The sequence below is a fragment of the Macaca thibetana genome, chromosome 1 (assembly GCF_024542745.1).
Source record: "Macaca thibetana thibetana isolate TM-01 chromosome 1, ASM2454274v1, whole genome shotgun sequence".
Taxonomy (NCBI): Eukaryota; Metazoa; Chordata; class Mammalia; order Primates; family Cercopithecidae; genus Macaca; species Macaca thibetana.
Genome location: NC_065578.1, coordinates 92,922,628 through 92,940,765, shown reverse-complemented (window position 1 = coordinate 92,940,765; position 18,138 = coordinate 92,922,628). Strand labels below are relative to the sequence as shown.

General features: G+C 36.8%; 1 protein-coding gene across 3 annotated transcripts in view; it reads right to left on the bottom strand.

The window, feature by feature from the left end:
• The window catches only part of FNBP1L (formin binding protein 1 like), a 106,219-nt gene that overhangs the window by 27,387 nt on the left and 60,694 nt on the right, over positions 1–18,138 (bottom strand). For all 3 annotated transcript variants that reach the window (XM_050807211.1, XM_050807221.1, XM_050807231.1), the window contains exons 3-5: positions 5,116–5,169; positions 3,755–3,902; positions 2,949–3,011 (exon numbers count right to left, since the gene is read on the bottom strand). In XM_050807211.1, the coding sequence (XP_050663168.1) occupies positions 2,949–3,011; positions 3,755–3,902; positions 5,116–5,169 (265 nt within the window). The remainder of the gene's footprint in view (positions 1–2,948; positions 3,012–3,754; positions 3,903–5,115; positions 5,170–18,138) is intronic.

Sequence of the window (18,138 nt, the reverse complement as noted above, 5' to 3'; positions counted from 1 at the left end):
ATTTCCCTTTCTTTCAAGTAACTAAGAGTTTAAAATACAATTTTAAAATACAATAGCTATTATATGGAGCCATTTGTAGTCAAAAGATTTCTTAGTTCAGTTTGTAATATAGTTATAACCAGATAGGCCTATAACTTACATCAAATAAATGCGCTCCAGAATTTTTTACAAATTTATTTAAATGTAGGCTTTATTCTATACAGGTATTTTGATTAGTATAAGACACCAAATGAGATACTTGTAATTTACTCGAAGCCCCTGAAATATACAAATACTCATACATAAAGTCACTTTGCTATGAAAATTAAGTTACCACATTTCATTCTCTGAAACTGAGTTCAGAACAGTATTTTCCAATCAAGCAACTACAGGCTACTAATTTTGGTGCAAACTGAGGCTACTTATGTACAAAAGTATTTTTATATTTGGTATCTTATTTGTGGAAAAACACATACCTAATAATTCCTTGCAAAAGCAAAAGAACTAGTAGTACAGTAATATTAAAAATGTTCCTTCCCTGAAAGATAATATAACGTTACACGATATAGAAATATACTCCAGAAAAGATTTTTTTTCCCTTCATCCTTGGTGTGGCAGATGAAGAACAGCCACTTCTACTCCCCTACTCTTGCTTAGCAGAGCCTGCCCTCCAATACAGAGGCAGAAAACAGTTAATACTTGCTGTCCTAGACTCCCCACAGCCAGGGCAGAGGTAAGTAATCTAATTCTGTCAAAGGCACCCAGAGGAAATTTGCTGGAGACTTTCTGGGAAAGTTTTCCTTCCCTGATAAAAAGGGATAGTTGGAAGTGATTTCCCACCTCTGGATGAAACTGAATGAGGATATGGTGTTTAGCTGTTTAAGCCTACTTTTGACCTTAAGGAGACATGGCTGAGGAAGAGAGCACCTGGTCAAGATGGCAACATAGACAGATGAAAAGGAGATGGAGCCTGGTGACATCCTTGGGCTACTGACTAACTATGGAACTGCTCCATTTCTGAGCTGTGCTCTTATAAAATTGCATGCTCTGTTATTTGGAGCCTCCTAACTGATGGACCTGGCATCTCTGATGCTTCTGTCTTCTTAATCTCTGACCATTCCTTTAAGACCTCCTTTACAGGCTCTTCTGTCCTGACCTTAAATGCCAGTACTGCCTACTTTATTTATCCCAAGGTTAATAACTGTCTTTTAATTTTTTTCCTCAATTTTTAATACTCTGTCACTAATTCAACCTGTCCACCAGTTCTTTACATTGCCTCACAATTATTTCAAATGTGTTAGGAATTCTACAGTTTCATTTTCTTGACTACACAGGAAGACATGGAACTAGGAAATATGATCCTACATTTGTTTCTACATATTAAACAGAAATTATATTGGTTAGTTTGCCTCACTAGACTGCAGGTGCTACAAAAACAAGAACCATGTCACACTTACTTTTGTACCTCCAGAGTACATGTCAAGGATACTTTTTAATAAACACAAGTAGAGCTGAACTCACCTTTTTTTATAGTGTTGTTAATGCCTTAAAGAAATCTCTCCTACATTTTTGATGCTTCTTTCTTATGACCTCTAAAACTTTCGCTTAACAACTGTCAATTGTTCTAAAGGCAAGTTGGCACCTATTAAGAATAATCTGTGCCAACACCAATTTTTAAAGGAACCAACGACTCATGAATGTAGGAGTATGTTATTTTGTGCAAATGAAAACACACACACACTCATTAGGTGGTAGATACTAAGGATGATAGTAAAGGCAATTTAAAACTTAGTCAACATAAATACTTTGTAAAGTCTTGCTGAAACCAATTAGAAAATCGAAATGAAAATGAAAACAGATTATTAATATACCTAAGAACTCTCGATCAGCACTGGTGATTAGAATATTACATCAATGATAGTTACATAGTAGAAATGTAATCAAAGTTTTGAATATGCATTTTTAAAAGGGAAAGAAAACAGGCTGAAAGCAATGGAAGTATATGCATGAGATTTTTAATCTCAAACTACTTTTTCTAACAAGCACAGGCTAAACTGATTAACATGGAAAAACTCTCTTCGGCATAATTTTCAAGGAATACGCAGTGCCAACCAGAGAAACATGCTAGTAAAGAGTAAACTGTTCAATAACTTGAGGGTTCAAAAAGAATATCTTATACTACAGAATATCATTTAATAGAGCTTTTTTTTTTTTTTTTACTCTAATCCCATGACACAGATTACAGAGCATTTTATGTAAAGGCAACTGCAGTGTTCCATGTGAACTTCTTGTTTTTCAAATTATTCATGTACTAGAGCATTTAAGAAAAACTACATGAGGAAGTGCCTTGGGGAAATTTTTAAGTAAATAATTATTATGCCTTTATAATTTTTCCCTACAAAGTACTTTATTTCCTACATTGGGATGGTCTCTATTAGCAGGCCAATATCAGGAGCATTTGTAAAATTATACAATGACTGAACTGGAAGAAACATTTCATATTATCTCGTTCACTCTCTTCATTTTTCACATGCTAAAAAATGAAGTCAAGAGAAATCAAGTGCTAAGTTAAAGGTAGAAAAAGAACCTTGATTATTCTCAGTCCTCAGTCATATGGTCTTCTAAGACATATCACCCTTGCCCTCTTACTTCTATCCTCTATTAATACTTTATAGTAACTACTTTAAAGTAAAAAAAAAAAAAAAGAAAGAAAGAAATCTCCTTAAATGTTCACAATGATTGAAGATTATAGAGTTCTTAAGTATAGAGTTATAAAGGTCAAGAAAAATGACAAAATGATCTCACATCCTCTATTTACACTATATTGACTATTATGCAATAATACCAATGTCAAATTATTAATAATACACTGAGAAACATTAAAGTCAAATAGATATGAAGCATAAAAGAATTTAGGGCTAATCTAGTCTACAAGATTTTATGTTAACCATGAAAACATCATAACTCACATTATCCATCTGTTTCCAGCACATGTCAAGATATTGTTGAGCTTTTCGTCCTTCTTGCAGATGCTGAAGATTATAACCATGGCCAAAAAAACAAAATAAAACAAAACAAATAAAAATAATTACATTTAAACACTAAAGTCTAAAGTCCCCAAAAGGCTTTTCACTTCATTTTTTTTTAAGGTACTAATTATAACTTTATCAAGACTTAGGAAGAAAGCAAAACTTCCTAAAAATGCATTTTATAGGATATTGTCTTAATACTTTAAATATAACCTTGAAAACAAGCACAATTTTCAGAAAAATAATGATTGTCTTGAATTGTGGATGACAAACATTTTTTATAAAAGGTCAGATAAATACTGTAGGCTTTTAAAGCTACACTGTCTCTGTGACACTCAACTCTGCTAATGTAATGCAAAAGCAGCCACAGGCAATATAAAAGTCAATGAATGTGGGTCTGTTCCAATAAAATGTTATGTATGGACACTAAAATTTCATATAATTGTCAATGTCATGAAATATTATTCTTTTTTCAACCATCTAAAAATATAAAAATCATTCTTAGCCTATGGCAACTAGCAAACAAAACCAAGCACTAGGTTGGGTTTGGCCCATAGGCTGTAGTTTGCCAAACTTAAATCCAAAAGAATCATAAATTAGCAAGAGTATTTTGTGATAATTTTTAGCTAGAAGAAATGTAGTGAAATAGAAAACCAGTTTATGCTGAACACACATTTTTAAAAAAAAGTATTTCTGTGCAACTATTTCATATACTACTGCAATTGGATGAAAATTGTAAGAATTACCATTTTTCTTTCAGTTTTCAGATCATGAGCATATCTCATTAATTCACCATATACTCTGTGCGCCATTTCTTCTGCTACAACTTCTCGCTGTCCTGCATAGTCATTTAACTCATTAAGGATATTAAAAAAGGCTACACACGAGGTAAACCTGGCAAAAACATTTCAAAATGGTGAGACTTAATTTTATTTTCATTACAAATGTTGGTGAGGTATGGACTGAATCTAACATTTCACAAATTTTAGCATATTCAACCTAAATCTCAGCTACTAGTTCTAAATTAACTTCATATGGAAAAAATCCTGCATTACGCTCAAGTTGCACACGTCTGTATATCTTCAAGTAGTCTTTCATTTATTAGTAAAGGGATATTGGGGGTCAAAAAATAATAAGAATACTACCTGCAGGCTCTTTTGGCATACTGGAATCTCTTAAGTTGCCAACTGACTGGCCTGAGCTTGGGAATGAACTTGGTTGGATTCCTAGGCTTGGCAGCTGAACCTGTTGCAGAGATGATGTGCTTGCCAAATGCATCTCGATGGCTGATCTACAGAACAATTTTGCTATCAGCTCTGGACACAGCTGCCTGTATGCCTGCCCATATCCTGAATGGAAGTGAAGTGCCATTATATTGACACCAAAGGGGATAGAAGGGTCAAAAATAAGGGTAAAAACGTGTGTGAGGGAAGAAGAGAAACAAAGAGAATCACTGTATTAATGTATATATCTACTTTGAACATACTGCGGAACACTCTCTTACAGCTGAAGATTAACAGCTCAGATAGGACTCCATTAACACTAAACCTGAGAATCCTAACAACTGACAATTATATACAGAGTTGTTTGTTCGTAAGTCTAGTCTCTTCTTGTTTCTGCATCTAACCAATCATCCACATATTCCTCTTTAAGACCACCAAAAAACTCATAAGTGATTTCTAACCTTTTTATTTATTTCTAACGCAAAAACTCTCAGTGCTTTCCAACATCCCTGTATACCAATTAGTCAAATTGTTTTACTACCTATAAAAGTAAAAGCAAGAATCTAAGAAGCCAACAACTATGTAACAAAGTGTGGAAAATATTCTTTTCTTCTGCAGACTAAATCATTCAAGTGGAGTCCTAGTCTACATTTTAATTGAAAATCTGTATTTGACTATTCTAGAAAACCATTGATCAAGCCCACCGCAGTATTTATCCTCATAAAACATTAACAGTAGTTCTCTCTTTCATAAACATTAATTTTTAAATTAAACTTTATAAAATCTTTATAAAAAGCTAAGAATATATTTATCTTACTAAATAATAAAAATATAAGTATTTTTAAATTTTTTAATATGCATTAATGAACAGGTATGTAATTTACCGTGGCTCTTCATCTTTGGATGAACGTTTGGGGCAGTACTTCTTAACCAGATTTCTATAGGAAGAAGATTTTTAAAAATTTATTAAAAATTTCAACTGTTGTTACAATTGAAATAGTCTAAGTTTTCAATTTCATTCAATCATGAATTTTATGATATAAAACAATTAAGACAGCAATATGGTCTCTACTCCATTAACATCATAATATGTAATCATTACTTACATTTTGTTCTTAAAATACTGATATCTGGAGAAAGAAAGGTTATTTCTATATTTTCATATGAATGTAATCACAACAATTTGGTTGATGTTACTATCAAATAAGAAAAGAGTTAAGAGGAAGAATAGAAGAAACAAAGTACAGTTGGCCCTCTGTATTCCAGGGTTCCACAACCACAGATTCAACCATGGGTCAAAAATATTCAAATAAGTAAATAACAATACAGCTATAAAAAGTAATACAAATTTAAAAACCAATAGAGCCTAACAAATATTTACATAGCATTTACACTGTATTAGGCAGTCTAAGTAATCTAGAGATGATTTAAAGTATGAGGAGAATGTGGGTAGGTTATAGGCAAATGTTACGCCGTTTTATACAAGGGACTGAGCATCTTTGGATTTTGGTACTCATGGGTCTGGGAACCAATCCCCCTGAGGAACAATTACACTCAGTATGTGAAACTGAGTCAGGGCAAAAAGAAACATTTCAAAGAAGTATCATCACTTCTTTTGTTTCACAAACTGGGGGCTTTAATACTAACTAAGGTAAAATGTAATCAGATGCTGACTCAAAGGATAAAACAACAATTTGTCACCATCTCCATAACTCTACTTTTATATGAAAATCATGATGTAACTCCTTACCCTTCTCTTTTCTAGGCAAATGAATTACATTCTGACTTGTAACTATTTTTGCCTTCATCCATGTCTGTTCTTAACATTCTTACAGTAGAATGCTACCTTATTTCATCCTTTCAAAATCAGAAAGAGACTAGCATATGGACTTTGGAGCCAGATTGGACTGACTACCTTTGTTTGAATCCTGGTTTGTTTGTTTGTTTGTTTGTTTATCGAGATGGAGTCTCACTGTGTTACCCAGGCTGAAGTGCAGTGGTGCAATCTCAGCTCACCGCAACCTCCGCCTCCTGGGTTCAGGCGATTCTCCAGCCTTAGCCTCCTGAATAGCTGGGATTATAGGTGCATGCCACCACACCTGGCTGATTTTTTTATTTTTAGTAGAGACAGGGTTTCACCATGTTGGCCAGGCTGGTCTCGACTCCTGACCTCAGGTGATCCACCTGCCTCAGCCTCGCAAAGTGCTGGGATGAGCCACCAGCCCAACCTGAATCCTGGCTGTTTTATGTAGTACCTGTGTGACCTTGGACAATGTGCCTAACTTCTCTGTCCCCTCATTTCCTATAAATGGTACAAACAGTACCTACTCCATAAAGTCAGGAGAATTAAATGATATAAAGTGCTTTATACCCTGAGTCTCAAAGTATGGTCAACCTGGGTCCAGCAAGGGTCCATAGACTCTTTGGTAACAATCTACAATGAGATAATTACAGAAGTTGGGATTAACTGTATTTCTTTTGAATCTAATAATTAAAAATTAGGGCCTATATTCTGTATGTCTCTTTTATGTCACGTTTCTAGTATTTAATTTTTATTGTATTTTACTGTATATTACAATACAAAATACAATACAAAAATCTATATATTTATAATATAAAATTTACAATACAAAAATTTATATAATATTTTACTGTATTTTACAAAAGTACACAATGGATTGGAAATTAAAAGAAACTGGTCCATCATCACAAACAATTTGAGATGCACTGCTTTAAACTATAAGCAGTTTTAAAGTAAGGGGCCCTACTATCTTTCAATACTATAAAAGAATCACTGTCTTAATTATTCTCAGATTAGTATCAATTACTTCCACTTGAATCAATTTATTCATTCTACAAATTGTCTATTATGTGGTAAGCACCATGCAAACTACTAGGAGCATCATAAATAAAAGAGGACCCATGAGCAAGAGACTTATACTCTATTGAAAGGAGACAAGTATACACCAATAATTGTAATATAGAGCATGGTAAGTGCTATGATAAAGATATACGAAGAAAAGGAAGACCTAACACCCAGAGAGGGGTGGATAAAGAACAGGCAAGACACTGAGAAAAGAGTTCAGATCAACATGTATTGAGTTCCTACCACCAAGAAACCCATAGTTGTCACTGATTGTAAAGTTAGAGACAACATGAAAGCATTAGCACTTCAACCACTCTAGGGTGCAACCATAGCTCACTGTAGCCTCAAACTCCTGGGCTTAAGTGATCCTCCTGCCTCAACCTACCAAGTAGCTGGGACTACAGGCACACACCATCATGCCTGACTAATAATATCTATATATACTTTTTAAAGATACAGGGTTTCACTACATTACCCAAGCTGGTCTCGAACTCCTGGCCTCAAGTGATCCACCTGCCTTGGCCTCCCAAAGTACTGGGATTACAGGTGTGAGTCATCCTTCTTGGCCTTCAAAGCTTTGCAGATATTTAACATGTCACTACATTAATACATGTACATAATTTACAACCTGTGCAGTCATATGCTCAAACATTTTTTACAGGTGAGCAATAAAAAGTTCAGAGATCTCTGGTCTAGAGAAATCAAATATATGGACACTCTTATATAACATAATATGGTAAGAACAATAGAGGGCTCTGTAAAGAGGGTTCCCCAGGGGTAGAAAGCTAAAATTTCTGATTTGCTGACTGAGCCTAAAGAGATAAACAGGAATTGGGCAACTGGAAACCCCTGGGGGGAGGATTCTGCTCATTAGTGGAGATCTAATGAGCAAAGACAAAGAAGTGGGGGAAAACAGAGCATTTAAGAACTGTAAGTGGGTTCAATGTTGCTGGAACATCAAATATGAGCTAGAGAATTACAAATAGTTAAGGTTGAAAAGTAAGTGGGGAACGAAGCAGAGACCCTTCTAAAGTCATATGAAGGAACTCTGAATAAATACTCTTGACCAGTGGTTATTAATCCTGGTTACCCAAACACTATCAAAACTCACTGTTGTGAATGAGTTAATTTACTAATTCACCCAAATATCAGCAAAGCTACTATCTGCTATAAATTAATTACTTCAGATACTAGACTGACAGAAAGAAAGGGACGAGTCACAGTTAGCAAACTAGTAATTGGGCATGACCTACAGTCCTTTCTACAAAAGAACTCAAAAAGGAAGAAGGGGAAAACATGATGAACAGAATAATTCACTAGAATAGGCAAATTCAGAGACAGAAAATAGATAATGGTTGCTAGTACATGGAGGAGAAGGAAATGACTGCTAACGGGTACAGGGTTTTCTTTTGGGGATGATGAAAATATTCTAAAATTCAATCGTGGTTATGGTTGCAAAACTCTGTAAATACACTAAAAAACCATTCAAGTGTATGCTTTTAGCAAGTGAATCTTACAGCATATGAATTGTACCTCAGTAAAGCTTCTATAGGAGAAGGAGTGGCAGTTGCATAGGCAGTCCATCTGCCACAGGTACCTCTATTCAACAAGTCTAAAATGAAATTTATCTGCTTCTTAATCTTCTTTTACATACCTCTTTTCTTACATTAGTGGCACTACCAACCATCTAGAATCTAGACATTTAAGCCAAAAATTTGACAATCATCCTACACTTTCTCCCACCTTAACACGTTCAATCCCTACAGATTCTATTTCCTAATTTTTTTAAAACAATAATTTTTATAATAAAAAGGAAAAAATACACAAAGAGAAGCCCTGTCTTGTGACTACTTTATAAAATTGTTTTGTATACAGATGTGGGAGGACAGACTGCTGGACGCTACTGCAATATCTTGAAACCATGAGGGGAAAGACCAAGAGACGTACGATAATGCCCTGACATCATTGCTGAGCTCTAGAATGCCACTTCCAAATTTGTTACATAAAATGACTCTATTACGTGAAGCTGAAAGCTTCTTAACTGACACTATAGAAGAGTTAAATAAAAATGCCTAGTAGAGATATATAGTAAAAACTAGAACTCTAAAGAAACTGCTGGGATCATGATGCAGATATGAGGGTAAACGTGTAAAGACAGTAACAGAAACAACAAGGAGTTACCATTTGTCGTCCATGTATTATTTGGCAATCTTAATGCTAAACTCTTTATATATAATCTTATGCTTACAACTGCAAGCAGATATTATTAGCCTGACTTTACAGGACTCAGACATATTAAGTGACTTGCCCACAGTCAAATAGCCAGTAAGTGACAAAGCCAAAACCTGCCTCAAACCTGATGCCAACACCTGAGATGGTTAAAATAATGAATGCGAATGAGGCTACTGAAGAAGTATGAAATGAAAGGTAGCTAGAGACCATCTATGAACACAAATTTAACAGGAAGGAAGAAGAGCTGCTTCAGAAGAACAATAAGGACGAACAGCTAGGAAGATTCGAGGTAAACAAACTATGTCCTACCACCTATTTTTAAAACAAAATTTTATTGGAATGCACTACACTAATTCATGCTTGTATTGTCTATGGCTGCTTTTGCATTACAACAACAAAGTTGAGTAGACGTATGGGTAACAGAAAACCCAAGAGTCTGTCATTGAAAAGAAGGGATTTCTTTTTTAAAGACGTTCTCAGACACACCAGGTGAGGTGTCTCACGCCTGCAATCTCAGTGCTTTGTGAGGCCAAACTGGGAGGATCCCTTGGGGCCAGGAGTTCGAGGATGCAATGAGCTATGATCATTGCCACTGCACTCCAGCCTGGGAAAGAGAGTGAGACCCTGTTCCTTAAAAAAAAGAAAAAAAGAAGACAAGACACTTTGGGAGGCCAAGGCAGACAGATCATTTGAGGTCAGGAGTTTGACACTAGCCTGACCAACATGCTGAAAACCTGTGTCTACCAAAAATAAAAAAAATTAGCCAGGCATGGTGGCTCACTCCTGTAGTCTCAGCTACTCAGGAGGTTGAGGTACGAGAATTGCTTGAATCTGGAAGGCGAAGGTTGCAGTGAGCTGAGATTGTGCCACTGCACTCCAACCTGGGTGACAGAGTGAGGCTCTGTCTCAAAAGAAAAAAAAAGAGAAAGAAGAAGAAGAAGAGGAAAAGAAGAGGAGGAGAAAGAAGAGGGTGAAGAAGAAGTTGTTCTAAGAAACAGTCAACTCATCAAAGATAATAAAACAGGTACCTAAAGTATCCACGGAATTTAGCAATTACCAGGTGATTTAACAATGTGGTTATGACAGGCACAGTCTCCAACCTATAAATGGGGTTGTATTCTAGAAATTACTTTTAAGTTCAGTGGTTTGCAAGCACAAACTCATGAACTGCATTAAATAAGTCAAATTGGCCGGGCGCGGTGGCTCAAGCCTGTAATCCCAGCACTTTGGGAGGCCGAGACGGGCGGATCACGAGGTCAGGAGATCGAGACCATCCTGGCTAACACGGTGAAACCCCATCTCTACTAAAAAATACAAAAAACTAGCCGGGCGAGGTGGTGGGCGCCTGTAGTCCCAGCTACTCGGGAGGCTGAGGCAGGAGAATGGCGTAAACCCGGAAGGCGGAGCTTGCAGTGAGCCGAGATCGTGCCACTGCACTCCAGCCTGGGTGACAGAGCCAGACTCCGTCTCAAAAAAAAAAAAAAAAAAAAGTCAAATTTAAGCAAAAAGCATTTCATAGAGTGAGTAGTTTCAAAGACTGACTACATTTTTATATACCAACATTTTAAACATTGTTTAGGGTCCCAGTCTGTAGTGGACACATTTTAACTACCTCTATGACTACCCTTCTTCTGCAACAGCTTGTGGAGACATATTTCTGCTCATCAAAAAGCCATGTTATTTCACACACTTCCCAGCCCCCTAACAGTTTGGTAGAACCACGTGGTCAATTCTGCATTGGGCTATGACCTCTCTGTAAGTACAGGCTGAAGCATTTAGAGCTTGTGTACAACCCTCTGGGCTCCCTTATTCTCTGCTGAAGCAATCGTGGAGGTTGAATGATGGGATGAAGATGAAAAGAGTATGGATCCTTGAGTTACCACATGAGCTGTCTGAACTTGTAACAGACTTCACATGATTAAGAGTGTTAATAAGTAAGTGTTTAGTTAGTTATGTTTAGTCCCTGGGATTTGGAATTTAATATTCTAGTATAGCCTAACATATCCTAAAATACAGCTCCTCCACTGTCATGCCTATGAACCTGTGGTCGTGGTGACCACATATTAAGGTCTGGGAGTATTCATTTGATCCAGGTCCATTAATCTAAGCCAATGAAAGTCAATCCTAAAATTTCTGTTGTAATTCTTAGGAAGGCATGCTCTCTTTCTGCTGAAGTTGTTAAACTGATAGGACATAATCTTAAGGCCATGGGAAAAGAGCCTACTGGGAAATTAAACCAACACAGAGAAAAGCAAAGCCAAGAAGAAAGATCCAAAACACTTCTCTAAGTGCCTGGATCCCTAAATTTTTCACTCAAACAAGCCAGTAAATTCCTTTCTTTGTTTAAACCAATCTGAGTTAGGCTTCTGATACTTGAAAGAATTATGAGTACTACCGACGGCAACCACAGAAGTCATTAATAGCTTAAACATCACATAAATAACACTAATTGGAACTCTAGCTTCTGGGAGGAAGAGCACATGTAACACAAGAGGTAAGGGGAAGAGGAAGAAAATAACTCTGTATTTTGAACATGCAAGGTAGTCCTAAGCAATTTTAAAAATAAATTCATCTTGAATCCCTGTATGTAAAACTCACACATCTATAGGTGACTCATCCCAAACCCCAATATCCTGAGCCCTCAGATGCCATACACAGGTCACTAAAGACTCCATTCAAGTCAACCCTGCAACCTGAAAAACTACAGCACTGTCCAAGACGTTCTTCTCATTTGTCACCAAATCCAAATTTATAGGAAAACATATGCTCTGAAAGAAGACACACCAAATTATTATAAGACAGGGTCTCACTCTGTCACTCAGGCTGGAGTACAGTGGTGCAATCTGGGCTCACTAAAACCTCCACCTCCCGGGTCAAGCAATCCTCCCACCTCAGCCTGCCAGGTAGCTCGGACAACAGACACATGTCATCACGCCTGGCTAATTTTTTTGTATTTTTAGTAGAGATGGGGTTTCACCATGTTGGATCCACCTCCCAAAGTGCTGGGATTATGGGCGTTAGCCACTGCCCCAGCTAACACACCAAATTATTAATAGTACTCACTTCTCAGGAGAGGAACTGGGAAGGGACTTGAATTTAAATGTTATAATGATCATATAATGCTTTCATAAAATAAAACTAGGCCAGGCATGGTGGCTCACCTGAGGTCAGGAGTTCAATACCAGCCGGGCCAACATGGCAAAACTCCATCTCTACTAAAAATACAAAAATTAGCCACATGTGGTGGTGCACACCTATAATCCCAGCTACTAGGGAGGCTGAGGCAGGAGAATTGCTTGAACCTGGGCAGCGGAGGTTGCAGTGAGCCAAGATCGTGCCACTTCACTCCAGCCTGGGAGAAAGAGCGAAACTCCGTCTCATAAATAAATAAATAAAACTAATAATAAAAATATACAATAAGAATGTATTCTTCCGAAGCAGCTGATCTCATTTGGGCCTTCTGAAAAAACAGTCTAAAGTCAACAAAAAGTCATACAAAGGGATGAATGGTTCAGTAAGTCCCGCAAATCCCTGCTTTGCAGTTTTAACACAATATGCTTATTAGCTCAAATAAATTTTAATATGTAAGTGCAAAGTATTCAGGTCATTCCTAAACTAAAAATATTTCAGACAATTCATCTAGTTTAAGAAATCTGCCCTTAACGTTACTTCCCCTAGGCTCTTTTTCTGTTCGCCCCTCTTCTAAATCCAGATTCTCCACCAAACTGATAGCAGTTTACGTATGAGACATGTTTTTAGTATGTTGTCATAAATCAGGAGTTAACTGAAACACAAAGTTTTATATACACACAGTACATATTACAGAAATTATAATAGATTCCACAGATAAGCTGGTACATTGTTTGGGGGGAAGGGGAGGGAGGGACGGAGAGAGGGAGCAGAGAGAGAGAGAGAGAGAGAGAGACAGTGAATGTGCGTGTGGATCCATGTTTTTCTATGTACTTTGGCTTCATGCACTTTGGATACAAAAGAAATCAGTGTTGTTCCTTCAGTTGTCAGAGAAGGCTTCTAAATTTAGTGGGCATCTCCAAAGATTATAGCAGTCTATACATATTAGTTATATTTGTGATATTAAATATATCACCCTTTTAAATGTATATTTAAGTTGTTGATTCTAATCTTTTTATCCATTCCAGTTTTGTCATGTCTATATTTACTTTTGAGTTTCAGTAAAAATTACAAAATATTCCAAATACTTTCTCAAAACATTAATTCACTTCTATTAAAACATTTTGCCGCTAAGTGCCAGAATGTAAACTATCTCAAAAATCTTAAAAGACTGAGAATCACCTCTATACATTTTCAAACTTTCAACATTTGAGAGGCTGAGTTCTAATTACTGTTTAAGAGGTGATCAATATTCTATTTATTTACAAAATGGAATATAAATCATACCATTTCTTCCAGCAAAGGGTAGTATTAGAGATCTGAGACTCACTGACTAGTATCCCTTTTCTTAACCTACTTAAGAGCTGCCAGATTAACACATATGGCCCAAATTGTGGGCTCAGTTAAGTGACCCAACGATAGTAAATGAAATAGCTGGGCCAACGAGATCCCTTTCTGAAAGTTCTAAGACTTTGGACCTGACACAGCTTTGAGGCCAGTATGGGAGCTGAATCTCTAAGACATAAAACTGGCACTGTTGGTGACTGTATTTCCTGCCACATGGAGAAAGTCAGTCTGTGCTAAAAGAATAATGCCACCAACCCCAGAGGACACGGAGGGGGAGAGGCAGGGGGAGGAGGGGGAGGGAAGAAGGGGGAGGGAAGAAGGGGGAGGGAAGAAGGGGGAGGGGAGGGGAGGAGGGGGAGGGGGAGGAGGAGGAAGAGGAAGAGGAAGAAGAAGAAACAACAAAGGGCTTTGGCTGTGTTTCAGATACTGTCTTTATTTTTTTCTGTGGCCTAGCTGTAGACCAAGCCTTCTAGCAGTATGACTATTTCACTTCTTGAACTCAATAAAAAATTAAAATCAATAAATCAATAAATTTATATTGTAAATAAATTTCTCATTATACTTAAATTAGCTCAAGCTGGAGTTTCCATCACTTTCAGCCAAGAATCTTCTCTCTTATAACTTAAACATAAAAGGCATCCATTGCAAAAGAATGAAGCGGGGCCAGGCACAGCGGCTCATGCCTGTAATCCCAGCACTTTGGGAGGCCAAGGTAGGTGGATCACAAGGTCAGGAGTTCGAGACCAGCCTGGTCAATATGGTGAAACCCCATCTCTACTAAAAATACAAAAATTAACCAGGCGTGGTGGCAGGTGCCTGTAGTGTCAGCTACTCCGGAGGCTGAGGCAGGAGAATCATTTTGTAAAAAGTAAAGTAGAGGTTCCTCTTCAAAGACTTTCCTCCCCATCTAATTAGGAATAAATAGTAACTTCTCTTAGAAGCAAAATTTATTTAAAGACATGTGCTAACATTCTTAAATACCTGCTAGCTGTAATAAGGAAATCAGTGTACTTTATGTTCTTAGCTCCCACAATTTAGCCCAAGTATTTGCCCTAGCATGCTCAGACTGGTCCAAGCAAGCATTAGGTCATAGCCTGTTCCTCTTCCTTATTTAAAAGTGTTTTTACCTTTCTCAACAGGAAACAAGTTACATCCTCCTTCCTTTGTTCCCCTCTACCTTTACCTCTTTTTTAAAAAAAGTTGTAAGTTGCTAACCAATCAGGGTGAGGTCCCATTCCAGCTAATGGAAACTGGACACAGCAGTAGGGTGGATGCGTCAGGTTATAAATGACCCTGTCTCTTTGTTCGGTGTACTCTCGTGGCACGAGTGTACCCTTTCTGCAGGAAGTAAAAATGGTCTTACTAAATAAATAAATTTTATGTTCAAGTGCTATTTCTTTACAGCTCCGAGGAACAAACGTTTCAAACAGTTTGAACCCAGGAGGCGGAGGTTGCAGTGAGCCGAGATCGCACCACTGCACTCCAGGCTGGGAGACAGAGTGCGACTCTGTCTCAAAAAAAAAAAAAAAAAAAAAAAAAAAAATGAAGCTGGACCCTTATAACACATACAAATATTAACTCAAGATGCATCAAAGACCTAAAACTATGAAACTGAGAAGAAAACATAGGAGAAAATCTTTGTGATATTCGATTTTGCAATGATTTCTTGGATATGACACCAAAAGCAGGCAAAAAAAAAAAAAATAGATAAACTGACTACATCAAAATTTAAAACTTCAATGCATAGAAGGGCACAATCAAGAGAATGAAAAGGCTACTTAGAGAATGGGAGAAAGAATTTGCAAATCATATATCTGGCAAGAGGTTAAAATCCAGAATATACAAAGAACTCCTAAAACTCTAAAACAAAAAAACCAAGTAACTCAATTTTTAAAAATTGACTTGAAAAGACATTTCTCCAAAGATATACAAATGGACAACAAGCATATGAAAAGATCACTAGTCATCAGGGAAAAGTAAGTCAGAACCACAGGGAGATAACAAACTCACACCGATTAGGCTGGCTACTTGCAAAATAAGGATGTGGAGTAACTGGAAGCTTTGGGTATTGTTGATGAGAATGTAAAATCTTTCAGCCAGACAAAATAGAGTGACATAGAAACCAAATTCTGATAAAGAGGTATGAGAAAAGTAAAATGAGATAGAGACATACCTGAGACAGGGAGGAAAAAGAGGTTTAATTGGAATTACAGTTCCACAAAGCTGGGGAGGCTTCCGACTCACGGCGGGATGCAAAAGGCACTTCTGACAGACTAGCTGTATTTGGATTGCTCTGTATCTAAGCCTACCCGAAATATTTGGGACTGCTCTTAGTAGACACAATGATGTACATAACACCAACTTGACCACATCACAATGATGTACATGACACCAAACTCCAGTATTAATAGAAAGCTGCTATGTAGTCAAAGGTTTGGCATGTGGTCAGAGATCCTAATTTCTAAACTAAACTGAAACACAGATTATGCCATTACTTATTCATTCAACTTATATTTAATCACCCAGTTCCAGAGGTACCAGGTAGGCTTAGTATGGGGTATAGAAATGCACATAATATAATCTCTGATCAAAAGAAATTCAGAGATTTCTCCTTTGGCCAAAATAATGGCTTCCTGTCTTACAGCCTAATTCTCTTCCACTATACCATACTGCCACATTTGAACCAAAAATTTATGTATGCTCTGGGGTGGAGGCTGGGGAATATAATTTCATACAGCACTATCTCTATGATAGAACTGAATACAATTACTTTTACTAGGAAAAAACTAAAATGATACATACTTATCACATATATAGGGCTTCTTTTTCTACTTAGAAATCTTAATCTCTGTTATACAAATAAAATAGTGTAAGTTTATTAAAAGAATGATTGATTTCAGTTGCATATATCTTTGCAAACAAAATACACTCCACCAATTGATCTGAAGTGACCATTTTCCATCAATCAAAATGGACATGATTCAATTGTATGTAACTATGTCTCCAAATGTCATTAGATGCTTTATTTTCTATTTATTCCCATCCTCAAACCAAAACCAAAAATCAGTATCAAACACCAGAATAAAGTTAAACCAACACCATCAAAACACAAGAACAGAAGAGTAAAGGGAGAAAAGAAGAAAACAATCTGGAATTGCCAAAGATTAAGAAATTTTAATCTTGTAATATATTTAAAATGTAATTGTTTAACATCATGAATATAGTTGATATGATTTGGCTGTGTCCTTACCCAAATCTCACCTTGAATTACAGTTCCCATAATCCCCATGTGTCATGGGAGGGACCACGTGGAGATAACTGAATCATGGGAGCAGTTTCCCCCATCCTGTTATCATAACAGTGAGTTAGTTCTCACGAGATCTAATGGTTTTATAATGGGATTCCCCCTTCACTGGGCACTTATTCTTCTCCCTCCACTATGATTATAAGTTTACTGAGGCCTCCCCAGCCATGCTGAACTGTGAGTCAATTAAATCTTTTTCCCTTATAAATTACCCAGTCTCAGGTATGTCTTTATTAGCAGTGTGAGAATGGACTAATAGTTATTATTTAGGAGAAAAAAAAAAAGTGCTGCCTCACTATGAAAGAAATTACCCTCTGCACTAGCAAAAATATGGGGAGTTAACCAAAAGAATTTTTCCCATTAAAGAGGAGGAAACAAACAAGGCAAACCTCTTCCCTTTGGATAAAAGACATACTATAAACAGCAGCTGATAATCCAATCATTTATCAAGTAGTCACCCAAAGCAGCAAATCTCAATGTAGATCATTTCAAATTAAACATGCCTTCTCTCAACTCTTCGTTACTCCTCATACCTCACTACTACAATAATTCTACCCTTGCTGAGAATCACTGCTATTGAGAATTATCCTTAGAATGGAAATGTGCCAAATTCCTTAAGTGTGCTTCATCCCTTCAAATCACCTATCTAAAGCATCAGTACATAATAAAACCTACTTTCTCAACACAAAATTCTACTTTTCATATCATGAAGTTGTGGGTTCTAGCCACCCTTGCTTCAATGAATCAGAGCTCAATCCTTTTCTTCCAAGTAAGTGAAAATTGTAATGGTTATTATCAGCCTCAGAACAGAGAGAAGGCAAACAAGTCTGCCATTTGATTAGATGAGTCCTGTTACACTAGCGAAACCCTGGCCATCTCAAAAGCTTTGAGGTCTAAGTAGTCTTGGGCAGTTAAATATTCCAGATTACTGAAGTTTTGTCTTATAAGTTATCAATTTTTATTTTATAATTTGTGATAAGAATCTCTTTTGAAGCATATCCTCTTCTTAATAACAAGTGTTTTAAATTA